This window comes from Vicia villosa, linkage group LG2 (assembly GCF_029867415.1).
Source record: "Vicia villosa cultivar HV-30 ecotype Madison, WI linkage group LG2, Vvil1.0, whole genome shotgun sequence".
In the NCBI taxonomy this organism is placed as follows: domain Eukaryota; kingdom Viridiplantae; phylum Streptophyta; class Magnoliopsida; order Fabales; family Fabaceae; genus Vicia; species Vicia villosa.
Genome location: NC_081181.1, coordinates 180,559,259 through 180,582,113, shown reverse-complemented (window position 1 = coordinate 180,582,113; position 22,855 = coordinate 180,559,259). Strand labels below are relative to the sequence as shown.

General features: G+C 37.4%; 3 protein-coding genes across 6 annotated transcripts; all 3 read right to left on the bottom strand.

The window, feature by feature from the left end:
* Nucleotides 1–255: 255 nt before the first annotated feature.
* Nucleotides 256–3,701, bottom strand: LOC131653151 (RHOMBOID-like protein 3). Of its 3 annotated transcripts, XM_058923229.1 has the most exons (6): nucleotides 3,204–3,701; nucleotides 2,413–2,576; nucleotides 2,081–2,244; nucleotides 1,202–1,397; nucleotides 809–863; nucleotides 256–547 (listed from the first exon to the last, which is right to left on the bottom strand). In XM_058923229.1, exons 1-6 carry the CDS (start codon nucleotides 3,485–3,487, stop codon nucleotides 433–435), a joined length of 978 nt encoding a protein of 325 aa, XP_058779212.1. In that variant the 5' UTR covers nucleotides 3,488–3,701; the 3' UTR covers nucleotides 256–432. The 3 variants fall into 3 exon arrangements, 2 of the variants coding, with proteins under 2 accessions (XP_058779212.1, XP_058779213.1); XR_009298968.1 differs by lacking the exon at nucleotides 809–863 and having other exon boundaries at nucleotides 941–1,397; nucleotides 3,204–3,698; XM_058923230.1 differs by lacking the exon at nucleotides 809–863 and having other exon boundaries at nucleotides 446–547; nucleotides 1,152–1,397; nucleotides 3,204–3,699.
* Nucleotides 3,702–16,701: 13,000 nt separating this feature from the next.
* LOC131650779 (uncharacterized) lies at nucleotides 16,702–17,145 on the bottom strand. Its single transcript, XM_058920488.1, has one exon. The coding sequence runs from the start codon at nucleotides 17,143–17,145 to the stop codon at nucleotides 16,702–16,704; it is 444 nt and encodes a 147-aa protein (XP_058776471.1).
* Nucleotides 17,146–18,679: 1,534 nt separating this feature from the next.
* Nucleotides 18,680–20,572, bottom strand: LOC131653150 (uncharacterized). Of its 2 annotated transcripts, none has more exons than XM_058923227.1 (2): nucleotides 19,556–20,572; nucleotides 18,680–19,350 (listed from the first exon to the last, which is right to left on the bottom strand). In XM_058923227.1, the coding sequence occupies exon 1, from the start codon at nucleotides 20,570–20,572 to the stop codon at nucleotides 19,697–19,699; it is 876 nt and encodes a 291-aa protein (XP_058779210.1). In that variant the 3' UTR covers nucleotides 18,680–19,350; nucleotides 19,556–19,696. The 2 variants fall into 2 exon arrangements, with proteins under 2 accessions (XP_058779210.1, XP_058779211.1); XM_058923228.1 differs by having other exon boundaries at nucleotides 18,680–19,268.
* Nucleotides 20,573–22,855: the final 2,283 nt, after the last annotated feature.

Genomic DNA, 22,855 nt, shown 5'->3' with positions numbered 1-22,855 from the left:
CAAGACAGAACTAAGAACACTTAAAGCATTAGTTAAAATGTATGAATATATGAATATCATTATTTATCGTTGAATGATAAATGAATATCTGTATTACATGTAATAGATTCAAATGTATATGTGTTGGCTAAAGATTATAAATCGGCAACAACAATGTCGCTATTGTCAAATAATAATGGCGACATTGTTTGTTTTTTTGTTAATGCGAAATAAACAAGTAAATACACAATATTTCATTCTTGTGCAACAAGAAACTCAGCTAGAATATATATTATTGAAATAGAAACTTCATGTACAAATAAATTCCTTTATATATGTATGTTTATATGCCCACATAAATCCAAACACAAACTAATAGCTGATTCTTATAAGGAATTAACCAAAAAAATAATCTGTAAAAGTCATAGCTATACATAAAAGAACAAGAAAAGTTTAACCGTCACTGCATTTCCATTTTGAAGTTGGAACGCATGTTAGGTAGTGACACCAATGGCAGTGATCGTATCCGTTTTCGCCCCGCAATAGCATTAGTAAACCAATGAATAACCTACCATTCAATTCAACAAATGAATACAGAGATTAGATATAAGATATAACGACCACTTTGTGATTACTAGAGAAATGCACGAGTTAATGACAGATTGTAAATTCAGCAAGAAAATTGGTTTTGATATCAGTTAGTAATAGCAATTTAGTACAGCTTGGTTCACAAAGAATCGGTTCGGTTCGGTTCAAAAAGTCACAATTCAGTTTTCTGTAAAGGTAGTTCTTGTTTGGTTACTAATGAGGAATCGAGAAAGGAACTTACCCGGCAATCACTAGAATAAGAGAGAGAATCCATAGAACATATTGGTAAACCTTGTTATTAGGAAGATCCTAAAGTCCCACATTGGCTAGAGATAGAGCTTTCAAAGAATATATATAGAGGGACACTCCTCACCTTACCAACCGGTTTTGTAAGGATGAGTTAGGTCAAACTCTAATATGGTATCAGAGCCTATCGATCGGACCATGGGCCGCCCACCATTAATATCCACGCACCAAGCCCAAAAGAGTGCTGGGCGTGAGGGGGTGTATTAGGAAGATCCTAAAGTCCCACATTGGCTAGAGATAGAGCTTTCAAAGAATATATATAGAGGGACACTCCTCACCTTACCAACCGGTTTTGTAAGGATGAGTTAGGTCAAACTCTAATACTTGTATTTGGACTTGAGACGAGCACCGGGAGGAACATGTCTCTGTGCTAACCACCCAAATTGAGGACGGGGAAGGAAAACAAAACCAAGGAGAAATCCTGTCAAGAATCCCCCAATATGAGCAAAATTGTCGACATGTGGCAACATTCCAATCGCAAGATTGATGACAACAATAAACAAAAGTGTGACCAAAGCAGCTACCTGCAAGGAACATGAAAATGGTGTTAAAAATGAAATTTAGTCTTACTATAGTATATAGGAAAAAACTACGAAGCACAGACACAAACAGGGACACCGGACACGACACCGAAACGTTAACACTGGTAATAATTTGAAAAAAATGAATAAATCGAATGTAATACAAGTTTCCGTGCCGTGTTGGTGTGGCACACCTTTTTTCAGAGATGTCGGTGTTACAGAGAAGAAATAAAATTACTACAAAGATATAAGAGGTCTAATCTACTTGAAAAGTTTAACCAAACTCGTATAGCATAAGCCTTATCATGCAAGTGCTTTTGTAAAAGCTATTTCTAGAGCAAAAGGTAAAATAGTCAAATTGTTTCCATATAAGCTATATCTTAGAGAGCTTGCGAAAATAAGCTTAAAACAGCTTATGGAAATGTCGTAAGACGTTTCTATAAGCTTAAAACAGCTTATGGAAATGTCGTAAGACGTTTCTATAAGCTCTTCCAAACAATCTTACAAGTGTTTATGTCAGTATATAACATCAAATAAGTCAATCCAAACAAATTTGTAATGCAAAAGTGGCAACTTTGAGTATCATACCTCATAAGTGCTTTTCAATTTTCATATTATCGAAATAAAAGCATCCAGAATGCATAAATAGGATATGGAACAAATTATCAATCGTTAACTACACTCACTTTATTGGTATAAATAGTCCAGTTTGTGATAAGTTCTGAAAGCATTGCTCCAAGAAGTCCAAAAAGAGCGCCAGAAGCACCAACGGAGATGTTGTTTCTAATGAATAGAGAAGATAGGATACTCCCACCGAATCCAGATATAAGGTAAATGATTCCTATCCTCACTGCAAATATTTCGATAAAATGTCCAGTCATAACCCTTTATAATGCAGAACTTGAACACATAAACTCGTCAAGTAAATAAGCTTGCAGATAGATATAAAACTGTTAAGTTTAATATTCTTCGTTGAACAAACTGCTTAAATGAATGGATGATAAAAATAGAGACGTACCAAACCCAAATTGTTGTTCAAGGCGAATGCCAATGAAGACTAGACTTAACATGTTTGCTGCCAAATGAATAATTCCAGCATGTAACCATATGCATGTGATAAGTCTCCATCCTTGGTGCTGATTCACAACAGCATCCCACTTAAGAGCTCCCATCTTCGTTAATCTTCAAAAAATCAACCAAAAAAAATTGATAAATAAATCAAATGTTCTTCAAAATCTATAGTACCATCCCGCATAAGAGTTCAGGCAAAGAACTCTAGCTCAAACCAGGACTCTCTAGGATTGGCTTAAAGGGTGTGTAAAATGAGCTACCGTGCAGAGCCTCAAATTTGTCACGGTTAAATTGTGGCAAAATAGGACATCATAATAAGTTAAGTTTGTCAGAGTTAAATCATGACTATATAAGGCCCCTAGTTATTTTGTTACGGTTGAACTATAGTTAATCTACTCAGAACATCCAAAAATTTAAGACGGCCCTAGCTCAAACAATCACAAAATTACTAAGAAAAGAAATATTTAAGGATGTTTGTGCAATTTTGATGCATTAAGGGACTATAACAACAATGTCTCAACAAACTAATGGAAATGTGAAATAATAAACCCATAAATCAGATCAAGCTATAATCAGAAACAAGAAACCCCCAAATCAAATTCACTAAACCAAACAAATTTCCATCTAAAAACCCCTAAACCTAAAATAAATTCAAAATCAAAGCCACTTAGTACATGCAAATCTAATCAAGAGTATCGAAGAAACCAAAAAAAAAAAAAACAGTAATTGAAGTCTTACGTTAAAGAAGAAGGACCAAACAAAGGATTCTCTCTGGTAGGCTGAAAAGAGAATCTACCAAGGAACTTAAAGACACAATCACCTTCAACCGCATGAGGTTTACGAGGACAATCATTAATATACATGGCTAGAATGAAAATAACAAGATTAGCGACAACAAACATAGGAACAAGCCATGATGTCCAGCTAGTTTCTGGATCATAAACACGCGAAGGAGGAGGAGGAGGAACAGAAGAAGAATAGCTCTTGTTTGCCCCTTCTCTCTCTAGATCTCTACCAGCCATTTTCTCTCTCTCTCTCTAGATAGAACCCAGAGAGACAAGTTTCGAAATTTATGGACAAGAATTGGGTTGTGGAGAAGATGGAAGGTGGGTTTGGTGAGAGTGGGTTTCAATAAGAAAAGAAAAAGACAGGATCAGCAAGTAGTGGAAGAAGACATCTTTCAGGTTTGTAGAATGTAACTGTCACCTTAATTGCAAACTTGGAGTAGATGGTAAGTTCCACAAATAATAGAAATACAAATAATAAATAAATTGAATCATGATTCTTATTGTAAAAGTAATGTTAATTATTTTTAGTATAGTCAACAAACTCAATAAAGTGTCTGTATAATAAAAATTATAATATCTTCTTCAATTAAATATAACCTTCCTCTATATATATATATATATATATATATATATATATATATATATATATATATATATATATATATATATATATATATATATATATATATATATATATATATATATATATATATATATATATATATATATATATATATATATATATATATATAACAAGAACAAACTCAACAACTTTTATTCATCAAAGAAAATTCAATACAAGGAGGTATCAAATTAAGGAAACTACGCCTAGACCAAGAATTGGCCGCCTTAGTTAAAGTATGAGCAACCAAATTCGCTTGGCGCTTAATGAACTTTACCTCAAAGTTCGGAAATAAACATAACAAATTCTGAATAGATTTAATGGTAAGGCTAAATTCAGAGGGACCAACATGTTTGGCTTTAAGAGAATTAACTACCAATTGACAATCACTTTCAAAGATAACATGAGAGAAGTGAGATGAGATGGCGTGGTGGATTGCTTCCTTCAAAGCCATAGCTTCAGCTTCATGAACCGAAAAAAGACCCACATCCCAAGAAACATCTGCTCTGATGAACCTCCCAAATGGTCTCTAAAGCACCACCCACTATTAGTGGTACTGCAAACATTATTAAATCCTGCATCTGTTAGAACAAGATTTGTTCTGATCAATATTCTTAGTTTTGATGATAACAAGGATATGAATTTTGTGTGAGATAATGTGGTACTCTAATACATTGCAATTTCCATTTCAGGAAATATATAAAGAGTATGCACAAATCAGCGCTCAGAAGCTTTGTCTCAGAAGGTTCAGCATGCAACATCAGAACATGGTCTGGCAAGACATCAGAAGATGGTCAAGGCAGAATCAGAACATGGGTCTATGAAAGCATCAGAAGAACTTGAGGTCAGAAGCAGAAGCACTGAAGTTCTCATGGTATCACGCTCAGAAGCACTTCAAGGTCAGAAGACAAGAAGATGCTATGCACCAAGCTGTTTGACTCTGATGATATTCAAATATTTTATTCACAAACATCAGATCAGAAGAAAGTACAGGTGGCAGGCTACGCTGACTGACAAAAGGAACGTTGGAAGCTATTAAAGGTAACGTCAGTAGACACAGCGTGAACAAGGCTCGAGGTAGTTGACAAAAGCGTGAAACATTAAATGCAAAACTGTACGGAACACGCAAAGCATTAAATGCGTTCAACGGTCATCTTCTCAAATGCCTATAAATATGAAGTTCTGATGAGAAGCAAGGTGGACGATTTGCTAACAATTAACTTGCTGAAACGCTGCTCAAACTCAAAGCTCAGAAACTTCATCTTCATCAAAGCTCACTACATTGCTGTTGTAATATATTAGTGAGATTAAGCTTAAACGTTAAGAGAAATATCACTGTTGTGATTATAGCTTTTAAGAAGCATTGTAAAACTCTTATTTGATTACATTAAGTTGTAAGGAACTAGAGTGATCAAGTGTTGATCAGGATACTCTAGAAAGTCTTAGCTTGTGTCTAAGCAGTTGTAATTAGAGTGATCACGTGGTGGTCAGGATACTCTAAGAAAGTCTTAGCTTGTGTCTAAGCAGTTGTTCCTGGAGTGATCAGGTTGTGATCAGGAAACTCTGGAAGACTTAGTCGCGGACTAAGTGGAAAACCATTGTAATCTGTTGCGATTAGTGGATTAAATCCTCAGGTGAGGTAAATCACTCCGTGGGGGTGGACTGGAGTAGTTTAGTTAACAACGAACCAGGATAAAAATAACTGTGCAATTTATTTTTATCGTTCAAGTTTTTAAGACTACACTTATTCAAATCCCCCCTTTCTAAGTGTTTTTCTATCCTTCAATTGGCATCAGAGCGCCGGTTCTAAGGTGCAAGCACTTAACCGTGTTTAGAAAAGATTCAGGAAGAGAAAAACGCTTCAGTAAAAGATGGCTGGTGAAATTCCAACAAATTCAACTCCATCTACATCTGGCTCTGCTGAGCAATACAATGGTAACAATGGTTATACTAGACCACCAATATTCGATGGTGAAAACTTTGAATATTGGAAAGACAAACTGGAAAGTTACTTTCTTGGTCTAGATGCTGATCTATGGGATCTTCTGTTGGATGGTTACAAACATCCTGTTAAAGCTACTGGTGTAAGGCTCACGAGAAGCGAAATGAATGATGATCAAAAGAAAGATTTCAAGAATCATCACAAATGCAGGACTGTTTTGCTGAATGCTATCTCTCATGCTGAGTATGAGAAGATATCTAACAGGGAAACGGCCCATGACATATATGAGTCCTTGAAAATGACTCATGAAGGAAATGCTCAAGTCAAGGAGACTAAAGCTCTTGCACTAATCCAGAAGTATGAAGCCTTCAAGATGGAGGATGATGAAGACATTGAAAAGATGTTTTCAAGATTTCAAACTCTGACTGCTGGATTGAGAGTTCTCGACAAAGGCTACACCAAGGCTGATCATGTGAAGAAGATCATCAGAAGTTTGCCCAGAAGATGGGGCCCAATGGTGACTGCATTCAAGATTGCGAAGAATCTGAATGAAGTCTCTTTGGAAGAGCTGATCAGTGCCCTGAGGAGTCATGAGATTGAACTTGACGCTAATGAACCTCAGAAGAAAGGTAAGTCTGTTGCATTAAAATCTAATATTAAAAAATGCACTAACGCTTTTCAGGCTAGAGAAGAAGATCCTGAAGAATCAGAATCTGAAGAAGAAGATGAATTGTCCATGATCTCCAGAAGGGTAAACCAACTCTGGAAGAGCAAACAAAGGAAGTTCAGAAGCTTCAGAAGTTAAAAGAAATTTGAACATGGAGAATCTTCTGGTGACAGAAGATCTGACAAGAAAAAGGTTGTCTGCTATGAGTGCAATGAGCCTGGACATTACAAGAATGAGTGTCCGAAACTTCAGAATGAGAATCCCAAGAAGAAGTTTCATAAGAAGAAAGGTCTTATGGCAACATGGGATGATTCTGAATCAGAATCAGGATCAGACTCTGAAGGAGAGCAGGCAAACTTTGCGCTGATGGCGACAGAAGATGATGGATCAGAATCTACATCAGAATCAGATTCTGAAGAGGTATTTTCTGAACTATCTAGAGAAGAGTTAGTTTCCAGTCTAACAGAGCTTCTTGAATTAAAAGCTCATCTTAGTATCAAATACAAAAAGCTGAAAAAGCAATTTGAATTTGAAACTAAGAAGCTTGAGTTGGAAAATTCTGAATTAAAAGAAAAAGTTTTAAAATTATCCAATAATGTTGGATCTCCTTCTGATTCAGAAAAATCCACTCCCAGTCTGAATCATATTCTGAAAGAATATGATTTAAGTTTCAGGAAGTTCTTATCTAGAAGTATTGGCAGAAGTCAGCTAGCTTCTATGATATATGCTGTGTCTGGAAACAAGAGAGTTGGCATTGGTTATGAGGGTGAAATCCCATACAAGCTTGAATCTGTGGATGATATGAAAATATCATACAAGCCTCTGTATAACCAATTTAAATTTGGCCACTCCCATGATATTAAGCACACATCACATGCACAAAGTTTTCACATAACACACACCAAGAAGCATGTGACACAACCTAAGAAATATCATGGAACTCAGAATAAGAAATATCATGCTGTTCCTCCTGTTAAATATTTTGCTAAACCCAAGTTCAATCAGAACTTGAGGAGAACTAACAAGTAAGGACCCAAGAAGTTGTGGGTACCTAAGGAAAAGATTATTCCTATTGCAGATATCCTTGGCGGAAAAGAGGACAAAAAGCAAAATGTCATGGTACTTGGACTCTGGGTGCTCGCGACACATGACGGGAAGAAGGTCTACATTCCAAGACCTGGTGCTTAAACCAGGTGGAGAAGTCAAGTTTGGAGGAGATCAGAAGGGCAAAATCATTGGCTCTGGAACCATAAGTCTTGGTAACTCTCCTTCCATAACTAATGTACTTCTTGTTGAAGGATTAACGCATAACTTATTGTCCATAAGTCAATTAAGTGACAATGGTTATGATATAATCTTCAATCAAAAGTCTTGCAAGGCTGTAAGTCAGAAGGATGGCTCAATCCTATTTACAGGCAAGAGGAAGAACAACATTTATAAGATTGATCTTTCTGATCTTGAGAAGCAGAAGGTGACTTGTCTTATGTCTGTTTCTGAAGAGCAATGGGTCTGGCACAGAAGATTAGGTCATGCTAAGTTTGAGAAAGATTTCTCAGATTAACAAACTAAATCTGGTCAGAGGACTCCCAAATCTGAAATACAAATCAGATGCTCTTTGTGAAGCATGTCAGAAGGGCAAGTTCTCCAGACCTGCATTCAAGTCTAAGAATGTTGTTTCTACCTCAAGGCCGTTAGAACTCTTGCACATTGATCTGTTTGGCCCAGTCAAAACAGCATCTGTCAGAGGGAAGAAGTATGGATTAGTCATCGTTGATGATTATAGCCGCTGGACATGGGTAAAGTTCTTGAAACACAAGGATGAGTCTCATTCAGTGTTCCTTGAATTCTGCACTCAGATTCAATCTGAGAAAGAGTGCAAGATCATAAAGGTCAGAAGTGATCATGGTGGTGAATTTGAGAACAGATTCTTTGAAGAGTTCTTCAAAGAAAATGGTATTGCCCATGATTTCTCTTGTCCTAGAACTCCACAGCAAAATGGAGTTGTAGAGCGAAAGAATAGGACTCTACAAGAAATGGCCAGAACCATGATCAATGAAACCAATATGGCTAAGCATTTCTGGGCAGAAGCAATAAACACTGCGTGTTATATTCAGAATAGAATCTCTATCAGACCTATTCTAAATAAGACTCCTTATGAATTGTGGAAGAATAGAAAGCCCAACATTTCATATTTCCATCCTTTTGGATGTGTATTTTTATTCTGAATACTAAAGATCATCTTGGTAAGTTTGATTCTAAAGCACAAAAGTGTTTCCTTCTTGGATATTCTGAACGCTCTAAAGGCTACAGAGTATACAATACTGAAACATTGATTGTAGAAGAATCAATCAATATCAGATTTGATGATAAGCTTGGTCTTGAAAAACCAAAGCAGTTTGAGAATTTTGCAGATTTTGATATTGATATATCAGAAGTTGAAGAACCAAGAAGCAAAGCTGCAGAAGCTGGCAGTCTCAGAAGCAATGGATCAGAAGATCAAGTTGCTGCATCCTTAGAGAATCTGAGAATCTCTGAAGAACCTACAGTCAGAAGATCACCTAGACTTGCTTCAGCTCACTCAGAAGATGTGATCCTTGGGAAGAAAGATGATCCCATCAGAACAAGGGCATTCCTTAAGAACAATGCAGAATGTCAATTAGGTCTTGTTTCTTTGATCGAGCCAACTTCTGTTGATCAAGCTCTAGAAGATCCAGACTGGATAATTGCCATGCAAGAAGAACTAAATCAGTTTACAAGGAATGATGTATGGGACTTGGTTCCTAGACCAAAAGGATTTAACATCATCGGTACTAAGTGGGTTTTCAGAAACAAGCTAAGTGAGAAAGGAGAAGTGGTAAGAAACAAAGCCAGACTGGTTGCTCAAGGTTATAGTCAGCAAGAAGGAATTGACTACACAGAAACCTTTGCACCAGTGGCCAGGTTAGAATCTATTCGTCTATTAATTTCTTTTGCCACTCAACACAACATCGCTCTTTATCAGATGGATGTCAAGAGTGCCTTCTTAAATGGTTACATAGATGAAGAAGTTTATGTCCATCAACCTCCTGGTTTTGAAGACTCCATGTCTCCAAATCATGTTTTTAAATTAAAGAAATCATTATACGGATTGAAACAAGCTCCCAGAGCTTGGTATGAACATTTGAGTTCTTTCCTTCTGGAAAATGGTTTCACTAGAGGAAAAGTGGACACTACTCTCTTTTGTAAAACATTTAAAAAGGATATTTTAATTTGTCAAATATATGTTGATGATATTATCTTTGGAACATCTAATGCTACACTTGGAAATGAGTTTGCTAAGTCTATGCAGGCTGAATTTGAAATGAGCATGATGGGAGAACTCAAGTATTTCCTTGGGATTCAAATTAACCAAACTTCCGATGGAACCTATGTTCATCAAACGAAGTATGTGAAAGAACTTCTGAAGAAGTTTAATCTTTCTGAAAGCAAAGAAGCCAAAACTCCTATGCATCCAACATGTGTACTGGGTAAGGATGAGGTAAGTAAGAAGGTAGATCAGAAGTTGTACAGAGGTATGATTGGATCTCTTCTATATCTAACTGCTTCTAGACCTGACATTCTCTTTAGTGTTTGTTTATGTGCTCGATTCCAACCAGATCCAAGAGAATCTCATTTAACTGCGGTTAAGAGAATTCTAAGGTATCTGAAAGGTACTACTAATGTTGGTTTAGTTTACAGAAGATCTAAAGATTACAACTTAGTAGGATTCTGTGATGCTGACTATGCTGGAGATAGAATAGAAAGAAAGAGCACTTCTGGAAGTTGTCAATTTCTTGGAAGTCATCTGATCTCATGGTACAGCAAGAAGCAAGCTACTATTGCCCTCTCAACAACAGAAGCAGAATATGTTGTTGCTGCTGGTTGTAGCACACAAATGCTCTGGATGAGAAGTCAGCTGGAAGATTACCAGATATATGAGAGTAACATTCCTATTTTCTGTGATAATACTTCTGCTATATGTTTATCTAAGAATCCTATTTTACATTCAAAAGCTAAACATATGGAGATTAAACATCATTTCATAAGGGACTATGTTCAGAAGGGTGTTATATCCTTAAACTTTGTGGATACAGACCATCAATGGGCTGATATCTTTACAAAACCCCTTGCTGAAGATAGGTTTAAGTTCATTCTAAAGAATATCAGTATGGATTTATGCCCAGAATGAGAAGATGAGAAGATCTTATGTATGAGTATCTTCTGAAATGAAATTGGATTTTTTGTTTATAAGAAGTTCTGATTGAAATCAATTAGAAATTGTGATTCAGTTATTACTAACGTTTCATTGTCTAAGTTGATTCAGAATCTCTTTAAAAGCAAAACAGCTGTAACTGGCTATCCAGATGGTAAACACGTGTTCACTATTTCTGGACAAGCGTGCGTGCAGTTGAGGGGACGTCTACTTAGGTAACTGTGCAAATCACGTCTTTTGTCATTATTATCTCTCCTCACGTCACGCAACATTAAATGCTATTCATCATTTCTTTTATTGTCCTTCTTTTCTTTTTTATATTCCTCGAACGATTCCCTCTTCTTTTTCCCTCTATTTATTCCTTCATTTCGTTGCATTTTTTCAATAAGTCTTGGCTCTCTTTCTCTTTCTTTTTCTCTTGTCCAACAAAGTTTTCCTTGGCATAAACCCTAGTTCATTCATCTTCAACCTAGCGTTCTTCATGAATCCTTTCAACTCAATAAGAACAGATGGAAGGGTTAATCAGTTACAGGATGTGAAGCATATCTTGGGATGGCTCTCCAAGTCTCCTTCAAGACAGATCTCTTCTTCAATGCTGTTATCAACATTTATCCAAAGGAAGAAGACCTTCTTGAGTGCCTGGAGCCCGTTTGCAACATTAGCTCTCTGTCTGTGAACTGTCCCTCACTTCCTCTTTGGTCTCTTGGATCTCTCCTACAGTGGAGGTTCTAGTCTGGACAGGCATGAAGAGCTTTCAAGCTTCCATGGCTGAACAAACTGAAGACCAGAGGGTTCTTGAGTTGTTTGCGCAGTCTTTGCGTAGGATAGAGTCTTAGGCTAGGGTTGTAGCTCTTAAGTCTTTGTAGTTTTCTTTCCTTGTTGCATCTGTTTTCCTGCATTCCTCTTTTGTAATCTTTCTTGTTGAAATCAATGAAAAGCTATTTTTTTCTTTCCTTTTGTCTCTTGCTTTACATCTGAATCTTTTATGCTTTTTGATGTTATGACAAAAAGGGGGAGAAAATATATGATAAATGATCTGATTAATATTATCAGTTACCGAGTAAAAAGACCCCACATTTACTAACAGAAGCTGCAAGCTTCATATGTTTCTAAGTTGTGTTGTTGCAGGAATCAAAGATTCAAGACCAACATGAGGAACAACAAGATGAATCAAGTTCTTGGATTCTTGAAGCAAGCTGAGTGCTATGAAGCTTCAGAATCAGAAGCAAGAAGAAATGATCAGAGATAGCTCCTGGATTCTTGAAGCAAGCTGAGTGCTAGGAAACTTCAGAATCAGAAGCAAGAATGATCAGAAATTCTGATAGTAGAACATGATCCAAATCATTGTCTATTTGCTCTAATACATTGTCTATTAGATCTGATATAGTCTATATGGCTTATATGGCTCTGATACATATTTTGTGTTCTGATACACATCTTATGTTCTAACTCATTCATGCTGACTTTTGTCGTTTAGTTTTGTTCTGTAACATTTCAGGATGTAGAGATGCTTTGATGATGCTCTGGTACATTCAACAATGTTCTGATACAATCTAGCATGAAGTGATGAAAGAAGAAATTCAAAGCTCTGAAGCTATCCGAGGGAAGCAGAAATCAGAAGCTGTGAATGTTCTAAAAGATCCAGAAAACTCAAGTTCTGAAGCTGTCCTAAATGGAAGCATGAATCAGAAGCTGTGAATGTTCTGAAGATTAAAGAAATTCAAGTTCTGAAGCTGTCCTAAATGGAAGCAGGAATCAGAAGTTGTGAATGTTCTGAAGATCAAAGAAATTCAAGTTCTGAAGCTGTCCTAAATAGAAGCAGGAATCAGAAGCTGTGAGTGTTCTAGGGATCTAAAGAAATTCAAGTTCTGAAGCTGTCCAATGGAAGCAGAAGTCAGAAGCTATGAATTATCAGAAGCAAGAAGCTTATGTGATCGTCTCTACCGAAATAATCAGGGAAGTCTTTTATCATTAAAGTTCTTCGAGTATTTATTTCAGGGGGAGATTATTCATCTCAGGGGGAGATTGTTAATCTCAGGGGGGAGACATATTCACATGCTTATGCTATAGCTGTGTAATTTGTCTTTAGCCGTCTGCTCTTTCTGATCGCAAATTCATATCATTTATATATGTTTTTTGTCATCATCAAAAAGGGGGAGATTGTTAGAACAAGATTTGTTCTGATCAATATTCTTAGTTTTGATGATAACAAGGATATGAATTTTGTGTGAGATAATGTGGTACTCTAATACATTGCAATTTCCATTTCAGGAAATATATAAAGAGTATGCACAAATCAGCGCTCAGAAGCTTTGTCTCAGAAGGTTCAGCATGCAACATCAGAACATGGTCTGGCAAGACATCAGAAGATGGTCAAGGCAGAATCAGAACATGGGTCTATGAAAGCATCAGAAGAACTTGAGGTCAGAAGCAGAAGCACTGAAGTTCTCATGGTATCACGCTCAGAAGCACTTCAAGGTCAGAAGACAAGAAGATGCTATGCACCAAGCTGTTTGACTCTGATGATATTCAAATATTTTATTCACAAACATCAGATCAGAAGAAAGTACAGGTGGCAGGCTACGCTGACTGACAAAAGGAACGTTGGAAGCTATTAAAGGCAACGTCAGTAGACACAGCGTGAACAAGGCTCGAGGTAGTTGACAAAAGCGTGAAACATTAAATGCAAAGCTGTACGGAACACGCAAAGCATTAAATGCGTTCAACGGTCATCTTCTCAAACGCCTATAAATATGAAGTTCTGATGAGAAGCAAGGTGGACGATTTGCTAACAATTAACTTGCTGAAACGCTGCTCAAACTCAAAGCTCAGAAACTTCATCTTCATCAAAGCTCACTACATTGCTGTTGTAATATATTAGTGAGATTAAGCTTAAACGTTAAGAGAAATATCACTGTTGTGATTATAGCTTTTAAGAAGCATTGTAAAACTCTTATTTGATTACATTAAGTTGTAAGGAACTAGAGTGATCAAGTGTTGATCAGGATACTCTAGAAAGTCTTAGCTTGTGTCTAAGCAGTTGTAATTAGAGTGATCACGTGGTGGTCAGGATACTCTAAGAAAGTCTTAGCTTGTGTCTAAGCAGTTGTTCCTGGAGTGATCAGGAAACTCTGGAAGACTTAGTCGCGGACTAAGTGGAAAAACATTGTAATCTGTTGCGATTAGTGGATTAAATCCTCAGGTGAGGTAAATCACTCCGTGGGGGTGGACTGGAGTAGTTTAGTTAACAACGAACCAGGATAAAAATAACTGTGCAATTTATTTTTATCGTTCAAGTTTTTAAGACTACACTTATTCAAACCCCCCCTTTCTAAGTGTTTTTCTATCCTTCAGCATCAACATTACACTTCACCTGATTAATCATAGGCGGACTCCAAACCACTGAATGATTATTAGAAGCATCCCTTATTTGTTCCTCTCTAGCTAAAAACCAATCATACCAGGTGTGATAAGCTTGTAATCCAATCCTTATAGCATCTTGACGATCATCTTGCCAAACCACATTATTTCGACTACGCCACAGAACCTCAAGCATAACAGAAAATCTACCCGCATCCCTACGATCTTCTCGACTACACACGTCAAAAATGAGAGACTTAGCGTCATGAAAAGAAAGTACTCGATGGTTGAGAAGTAGAAATGCAACCGAAAAAAACATGCCAATCATCTTCATCTTGTAAACCGCACCAAGGACAAAGAGATGGACAAAGCACATGATGTTGTTGCAACTTATAACGAGTTGGAAGGCAGCCCCGACAAATTCTCCATAACAAATGCTTAGCTCGAGAAGGCGCGGAGATGTTCCACAAACTTTTCCAATTACCCCCAATAACATAGTGTGGAGTACTACTTTGCACCCCTCTCCATAGTCGATACCCCGATTTCACACTATAAACACCGTTCTTCTCCTCGTGCCAAACCAACCTATCCTCCACTACATCCTCCACCAACGGCACTCTAAGAATGCTATTCGCCCCCACATGATCAAAGAGAGACTTCACCTTTCCCACATCCCATTGTTTGACATTAGGTTGCAAAAGGTCTTTAACGAAGAGATCATACACTCCTTGAGCTTGTAGACCACTAACCCAACAACTACCTTTCTCACGGAGCCAAGGCTCCCACATAACTTTAATTTTGTCCCCTTCACTTATACTCCATCTACTTCCAAGCTTAAGAATAACCTTAGCTTTCCATAAACTTCGCCACACAAAACTCGGGTTATTACCAATCTTAGAATAAAAAAAGGAAGAGTTAAGAAAGTACCTAGCTTTAAAAATTCTAGCCACAAGCGATTTTGGGTTCGCCATAATATTCCATCCTTGTTTTGCTACCATAGCCTTATTGAAAGCTTTGAAATCCCTGAATCCCATACCTCCTTCACTCTCTTGAATAGTCATCCTATCCCAAGCCAACCACCTTATGCCTTTATTATTCCGACTTCCCCCCCACCAAAACGAGTTAAGCATTTTCTCAATATCATTCACCACCCCATCCAGAATCAAATAGACACTCATAATATAGGAGGGAATGGAATGAAGCACTGATTTAATCATCACCTCTTTCCCCGCTTTAGACAAGTGTCTCCCACTCCAAGAATTAATCCTTTTCCATATACGATCCTTGATGAACGAGAACACCGCCTTCTTGCTTCTACCAATCATGGAAGGTAATCCCAAATATTTCCCTGTCCCTATCACACGTCTCACTCCCATCACATTGGCTAGATCCTCTTGAGCCGGCACACTCAAATTATGACTGAAGAAAACTTCGGACTTAGAAAGGTTGATCACTTGTCCCGACGCTTCAGCATAAGTGTTAAGGATTACCATAAGATTAGACGCCTCCGCGATAGTGGCCCTGTAAAAAAGAAAACAGTCGTCAACAAAAAGCAAGTGGGACACACTGGGTGCCCCCTGCAAATCTGAGCTCTGTGGATATCTCCTCGGGAAACACCTCTCTTAATAAGAGCAGAAAGGCCTTCAGACACAAGGATGAACAAGTAAGGTGACAAAGGGTCTCCTTGTCTCAGCCCTCTTCCTGGAAAGATGGGTCCGACTCTGTCCGAATTAACAAGTACAGAATAATGCACCGAAGTAACACACATCATCAACCAATGAGTCCATCTCTCATCAAATCCCAGCCGAAGCAACATACCTCTAAGAAAACCCCAATCGACTCTGTCATAGGCTTTATAAATATCAATCTTCAAAGCCAGATTAGCCTTGTTACCACTAGTCTTCCTTTTCAAAGCATGAATAATTTCCGTAGCCACCATTGCATTATCGAGAATGGACCTTCCTTCAACAAAAGCCGATTGCTCTTCCGAAACACATTTATCCAAGACCACTTTTAAACGGTTAGCAAGCAGTTTGGCAACAAGTTTGTAGACAACATTGCATAGAGAGATTGGTCGAAGATCCTTCATTTCTTTTGGATTGACACATTTGGGAATGAGACAAATGTTTGTCTCATTAAGCTCTGAAGGAAAATAACCTCTGGACAGCCACAAAGAAGCAGCCTGGAAAATATCATCCCCACATAAGTTCCAGAAATGCTGGTAAAAAGCCGGGTTGAAATCGTCCGGGCCCGGAGACTTATCCGGGTGCATTTGAATCAAGGCCTCATACAGTTCAGCTTTGGTTATCTGGGATAGAAGGCGATAGTTATCCTCTGGTGTTACAATCGGAAGAATGTAAGACAAAACAGGCTCATACTCTCCATGGTTCACCGCAAACAGTTCCTTAAAATAGGTACTTGCAACACGACATAACCCCTCTTGATCTCTAGCCACCGCCCCTGTATCATCAACAAGCATATCTATCTTTTTGAAATTCTTCCTTACTGTTGCCGATTTATGGAAAAATTTTGAGTTCGAATCGCCGTGTCGTAGCCAATGCATTTTGGCTCTTTGCTTCCAGAAGATTTCCTCCCGAATCAGAATTTTGTTGTACTCCTTCTGCGCCTAAAAAAATCTCCCGGCTGCACCCTCATCATTAGCCATTCTTGCAGCTTCCATGGCTGCCATATGTAAAGCAAGATTGTGGCTCTTCTCCTTATAATTTACTTTATTCCAAATAGAAAGCTCTTTTGCACAGTTACTGATACGATGCAGCACCTCCCCATTATCTACAGCATTCCAACTCTGGTTCACAACATCAATTAACTCATCTTCTTTAAGCCATACATTCTCAAACCGAAAGCGATAGCTCTTATGGCTAATACGGTGGGTCGGATCGCATTGAAGCAGGATAGGGCTGTGGTCTGAACAAGAAGCGAGTAAGTTGGTAAGTTTAGCATCCGGAAAGTTGTCCCACCACTCATGCGAGACGAGAGCTCGATCAAGTCGTTCTTCAATAGCATGTGCAGTACCTCTACTTTTTACCCAGGTGAAAGGATGCCCTTCCATTGGAATATCTAATAAATTACAGTCTGTGACAGCCTCACGAAAACCGGCACACAACTAGTTTGGATGTTGATGAATTCCGACTTTATCACGTTGCGAGAGCAAATCGTTAAAATCTCCAATAACACACCAAGGTGCGCTAGACAACTCGCTAAGGTCACGAAGCATATCCCACGCCTCTCGTCTTCGACTTCTCTCCGTATAACCGTAATAACACGTAAGCCGCCAAGTCCCTTTCTCCTCGTCTTCAACTAATAAGTTCACAAAGTTCCTTGAAAAATTCAAAATTCTGCAGTTAGCAGAATCCTTCCACAAAACCGCTAAGCCGCCGCTTCTACCAACGACATCAACCGACAAGCATGAATCAAACTTCAACAACACACGAACACTCTCGAGCTTTTGCTTCTTCGACAAAGTTTCTGAAATAAATAACACATCTAGACGATACTTCTAAGCAAGTTGACGCAGGTTCGGAATTGCGCGCGGGTTGCTCAGTCCCCGGCAATTCCAGCTACGAATTTTCATTGGTCCCGGCAGTCCTGGTTGCCAGGACCTGCCGATAAAAAAGTCTGAGATGCTTCTACGATCACTGATGAACTCAAGGAAATTATTGGCACCTGTTCTCTGCGTCTTTTACGTTCAATTTGGCCATCACCATCGTCGCCTTCGGTATTTGCGTTACCGGCAGATTGCAGGGAAAAGGTCGTAGGAAACTTTACTTGCTGAGTAGTATGGGAGCTGTGTGAAACTTGGTGGTTACTGCTAATATGTTTTGAAGTGGTGGATTTTGGTTTAAATTTGTGGGGTTTGGTGTTTAACGTGGAGTTTTTTTGCATGGGTGGTAAGTTATTATTTTTTGGCTTAGTAGTGTGGTTGGGTTGAGAAAAGACTTTTTGGTACAACAAATGAAAGGGAATAAGAAAATACTGAATTTCAGATAAATATTCATATTTATTCATTGCATTGTTTATATTAGGGGTGTTCATAGTTCATGAACTGCACTGAACCAAACCATATTTATGGTTCGGTAGTTTGTAATAACCACTTCAATAAAAATTAAGTTAATTATTAAAATGATTTCAATTCAATTTAAAACTACTTTAGAACCAGTTTATAGTTATACACTGGTTTATAATCAGTTTTGTAATTTTAAACTATTTTTATATTTTGAACTCTTTTAAAATCAAAATTTTTTATTTTTAAAAAAAATTGAATTTTTTATATTAAAAAAAATCACAAAAAAAAAATTTTAGAAAGAAATTTTTTTTTTTTATTTTCAGAAAAAATAAATTCTGATTTTTTTTTAAATTTAAAAAAAATATTTTCAGAAAAAATAAATTCTGATTTTTTTTTAAATTTAAAAAAAAATATTTTCAGATTTCTCATATGTTAATATCATCGAGGCAAATGGATGATTTTTAAATTGGATCTCACTTGAATTAGTATGGTTTATTTGTTTTATTTAATTTTGTTTAAATACATAAAACAAATAAACCATATTGGGCCTTATGGGCTTTTAATCCAAAACAAAATTAAATAAAACAAATAAAATAGAAATTGCTTAAATATTAAAACTAAAATTGCTTAAATATTAAAATGCTTTTCGACGTTCGATTTCTTCTTTGATACGCACAATCCTCCTACATCATTACACATCTTTTGGATATGTATTGAATTAATATTGTCAATAAAAAATTGAAGACATTAGTTTTCATTATAATATTTTTAACTCTTTTATTAATAGATAGATAAATGAAACTTAAATACTATCATATATGTAGCGGTGTTGGTGTCTTACGTTTTTGATATTATCGGTGTTGGAATGTGTGTCCTGTCGCAGTGTCCGTGTCAAAGTCCGTACTTCATAGTTAATAACAATAATTACCAATTAATAATAATAATGACACCGCGTACCACTAATTTCGAAGAAGGCGACGGAACTGCAATGTCAGTAATAGGATCCGCAGGAGCGGAGATTCTCTCATCAACATTGCTCATATCTGGAGGAGGAGTCCATTCGTCAACAGCAAGAGCGGAGATTCTCTCATCAACATGGCTCATATCTGGAGGAGGAGTCCATTCGTCAACAGCAGGGGCGGAGATTCTCTCATCAACGTGGCTCATATCTGGAGAGGGAGTCCATTCATCAAAACACAGACGGAGCACTTCACGCAAGGGCTTGATGATAGGAAGCTAATCCTACTAAGACTATCAATTTAGGGTTCAACAATAAAAAGAGACATTAAAATAAATTAAGGAAATAGAGATAAAAATAAACTTTGATTTCTTTGATTGATTCCCAATGGTCTCTATGAGACTACATTATATAATACTCTTAATGGATAATAAACTTCAAAGCCCAACAACTATTAAAAGCCCAATAACCATACTAATAATAAAAGTCATAAAATACCCTTCTATCATTGCTGCGGGGTTCACTTGAACCTTGTCCTCAAGGTTCTAAAATTACTCCCGGATTCGCCAATAGAGGCTCTTAAGTAAATCCTCAAAGGCATGAATGCCACTAGTATCAATATCAATAACAGGCGACATTTCACCAGAGATACTGTATACTAGGGAATTCACTTGATGTTCTTTGAATATCTTCATCTGCCAAAATGTTAGCACCAACAATGAAACCAATAGCGAATGGAGCAATTGTTCCAAGACTACCATTCTTTGGATCTATTGCAGTTGCATACACTGTGTAAACCAAACCAAAAGTCATCACAATCTCAAATACAAGTGCATTTGTTGCTCCTACTCCAGAAGATAATGAGAATGCGGACGTTTCCCATCCACCAATGGCAATATTAAGGAGCAAACAAGCAACAACAGAACCAAGCAACTGAGCAATCCAATACAGAAGACCTCTAACAAGTGTAATATGTCCATCAGAGATATTAGCACCAGCAGAAACAGCAACAAAAAGAGCAAAAGCATGTGACAGTGAAGCAGCTACCAACCCAGCTGGTGTTGCAGCACCATTATCCGTAAAATGCCCAAAAGGAAGAGTAGGTTGCGAGTAGGGATGCACAGCAATTCGTTGAGGAAGTGAGGTCCAGTGGCAATACCAGGGCAAAGCATGTTGACTGGGTTGAGCTTGAGGCATAGAAATGTTGTTTGCCCTTAAAGCCTCTGACATGTTCATATTAGGACCACCAATTGATGAAGCCATGTTACTATATTTTGCAAGCATTGATTGTGTAACAAGGAAGGGTGAATATGGGATATCCTCCCATGCTGTTTGAACCGTTGAAGCCAACAATGCATTGGGCAAAGAATTTTTATATGCCATTTGATTCATACCATTCGGGCCAAGAGAAGTCTGAGTAATGTTAGAAAGTGGTTTGCAAGCATCAATGTTCCTGAGAATAACTTCGGCGAGACTAGAAAGGTGTTTGTGACCTCCCATCAACATTAATTGCATTCCATAGGAACCCAACTTTTTGTCAATAAATTTAATAAAATGGACTGCTAATAGTATCACAACTTGACAAAAAGTAGCACAACTATCAAAGAGTAAAAGTAGCACAAGTTGCGTGTACTGTTGGTGGAAAACAATTACCGGAGAGACAATCAATTTTGATGAGTGGAAAGTGATAAGTGTGTCATTGTAGTTGTTCAAGGTAAATACAATCTCTGGGACTGTTGCAAGTGATACAGATAATGGACTGGAAACCAAAATGAATATTAAACGGAATTGTAAAGGAGGAAAACGTTAACACCGAGAACGAAAGTGCTATGACTGAAGCTTCAGAACAGAGCCTTACTTTTGGATGTGTGTGGGAAGTGATTGAAACATACAAATTAATTGGTGACATGTGTTCGGTGACTATGGGTTCAAAATCCCTCACATAGATTATCAATATTTTACATGAACGAGATCTATTCACTGCATAATCAAACGGAAGACAAAAGATCTCAAAAAATATAAAAAAAATCAAATTTTGTGCTTACTCTTAATGGATTAAATGGAAATTGAATTGCACGGGAGGAAAACTCTAAAACTCTTACTGCTTGTGAGCTATCAAAAGAAAATCCAGCCAAGCCAGAAACTGTATCTGAATGTCCTTCAAAAGTGTGTAAACAAGTTTTTCCCTTCCAAATATTTGAAGTAGTGTCACTTGAACCTGTAACAAGCTCTTTTGTGGGTAGCTTTATCACTGCTTGAATCGTTGACTTGTGAGCCTCCCATGTCTCAACGCATTGATCATTCCTCCACTGTTTCAAAGTGCAATCACTGGAAGACGAAACAAGATCTCCATCATCAAACGCAATATCCGTGACCTGATACGGATGACCTTGAAAAGTGACCATCTCAAAATGCATTCTAACAGTCAATTCTTTGTTAACCTCAGAAATGAATCCAACTTTCCCTCCAGGAAAAACAAGCCTTCTTAATGGCCGTCGGCTTTCCACTGGTCGCGGCAATTTATTAGTCGTATCTTTGGAATCTGACGGTTTTGGTGGAATCGCAATGTCGACCTTATTGTGAAACTCGATGTCGTTGAAGGGAGCTTCGATGTTGAGCAGTAATGAAGAATTGAAATATGGTTGTTGGGTTTTGTTAGCAGATCTTGGCGAAGAAAGGTATGGTGAATTTGTTGTTGTGTAGTGGTGTGAAGTTACGAAGAGATCGGTACCAGTAAAATTGAAGGTTGCAAGATGTTGTGTGGGTAGGAAATTATGAATCTGAGATGAATCATGAGAAGGAACATACAATTTCTCTTGAAGATGCATTAGCATTGTTGATTGCTGTGATTTCGACTCTTCTAATTTATCCCAAATTGCAAGCTTGTTGTTCATACCAGAAGCGTGTTCCTCTTCCTGGTGTTCCGCCTGTAAGAGTTGAAGTTTCAGTTGTGACTCTTCTTCTCCATCATGTTTCATCGTCAGATTTACTTGTTGCAACTGTGTTTGGTACATCTTTGGTGACTCTTCTAGGTCATCCTCTTTAGGCTTTAATGATTCATCTTCGGCAACAAAATCTTGGAGAAATTAACTTTTTTTAATTGATTTCACTGATTTCAGATTTAGCTCCACATCTTCTTCCTCTTTGCCATCTTCTATGAAATGATTTTGTTTGTGGTTAACTTCAATAGTAGAAGTTGGTTCGATGAGCAGATCTGGCTCCTCCTCCTCTTCTATTTCCTCATCTAAATCCATGAAAAAATGTCTCCATTTGGGTTTAAAATGCCAAAAAAATATTTCTGTGAAAGTATTCCAAGACATCGATGGATGAGATCGAATCCTCCATAGCCACCATTTAAGAGCACAACCTCTCATTGCCATTGCAACTACCTTCATTTTCTCCTCATCCTCCACAATGTTGTTGACTCTAAAATATTTTTCAATTGAAAATATCCACCATGATGATTCTTCTACTCCATAAAAATTACTCCAGAACCCCATTTAGCAGGAATGAGATCGAAATGAGAGCACCAATTGATAGGAAACTAATCCTACTAAGACTATCAATTTAGGGTTCAACAATAAAAAGAGACATTAAAATAAACTAAGGAAATAGAGATAAAAATAAACTTTGATTTCTTTTATTGATTCCCAATTGTCTCTATGAGACTACATTATATAATACTCTTAATGGATAATAAACTTAAAAGCCCAACAACTATTAAAAGCCCAATAACCATACTAATAATATAAGTCATAAAATACCCTTCTATCACTTGATCTCATCGATTTCATGCGT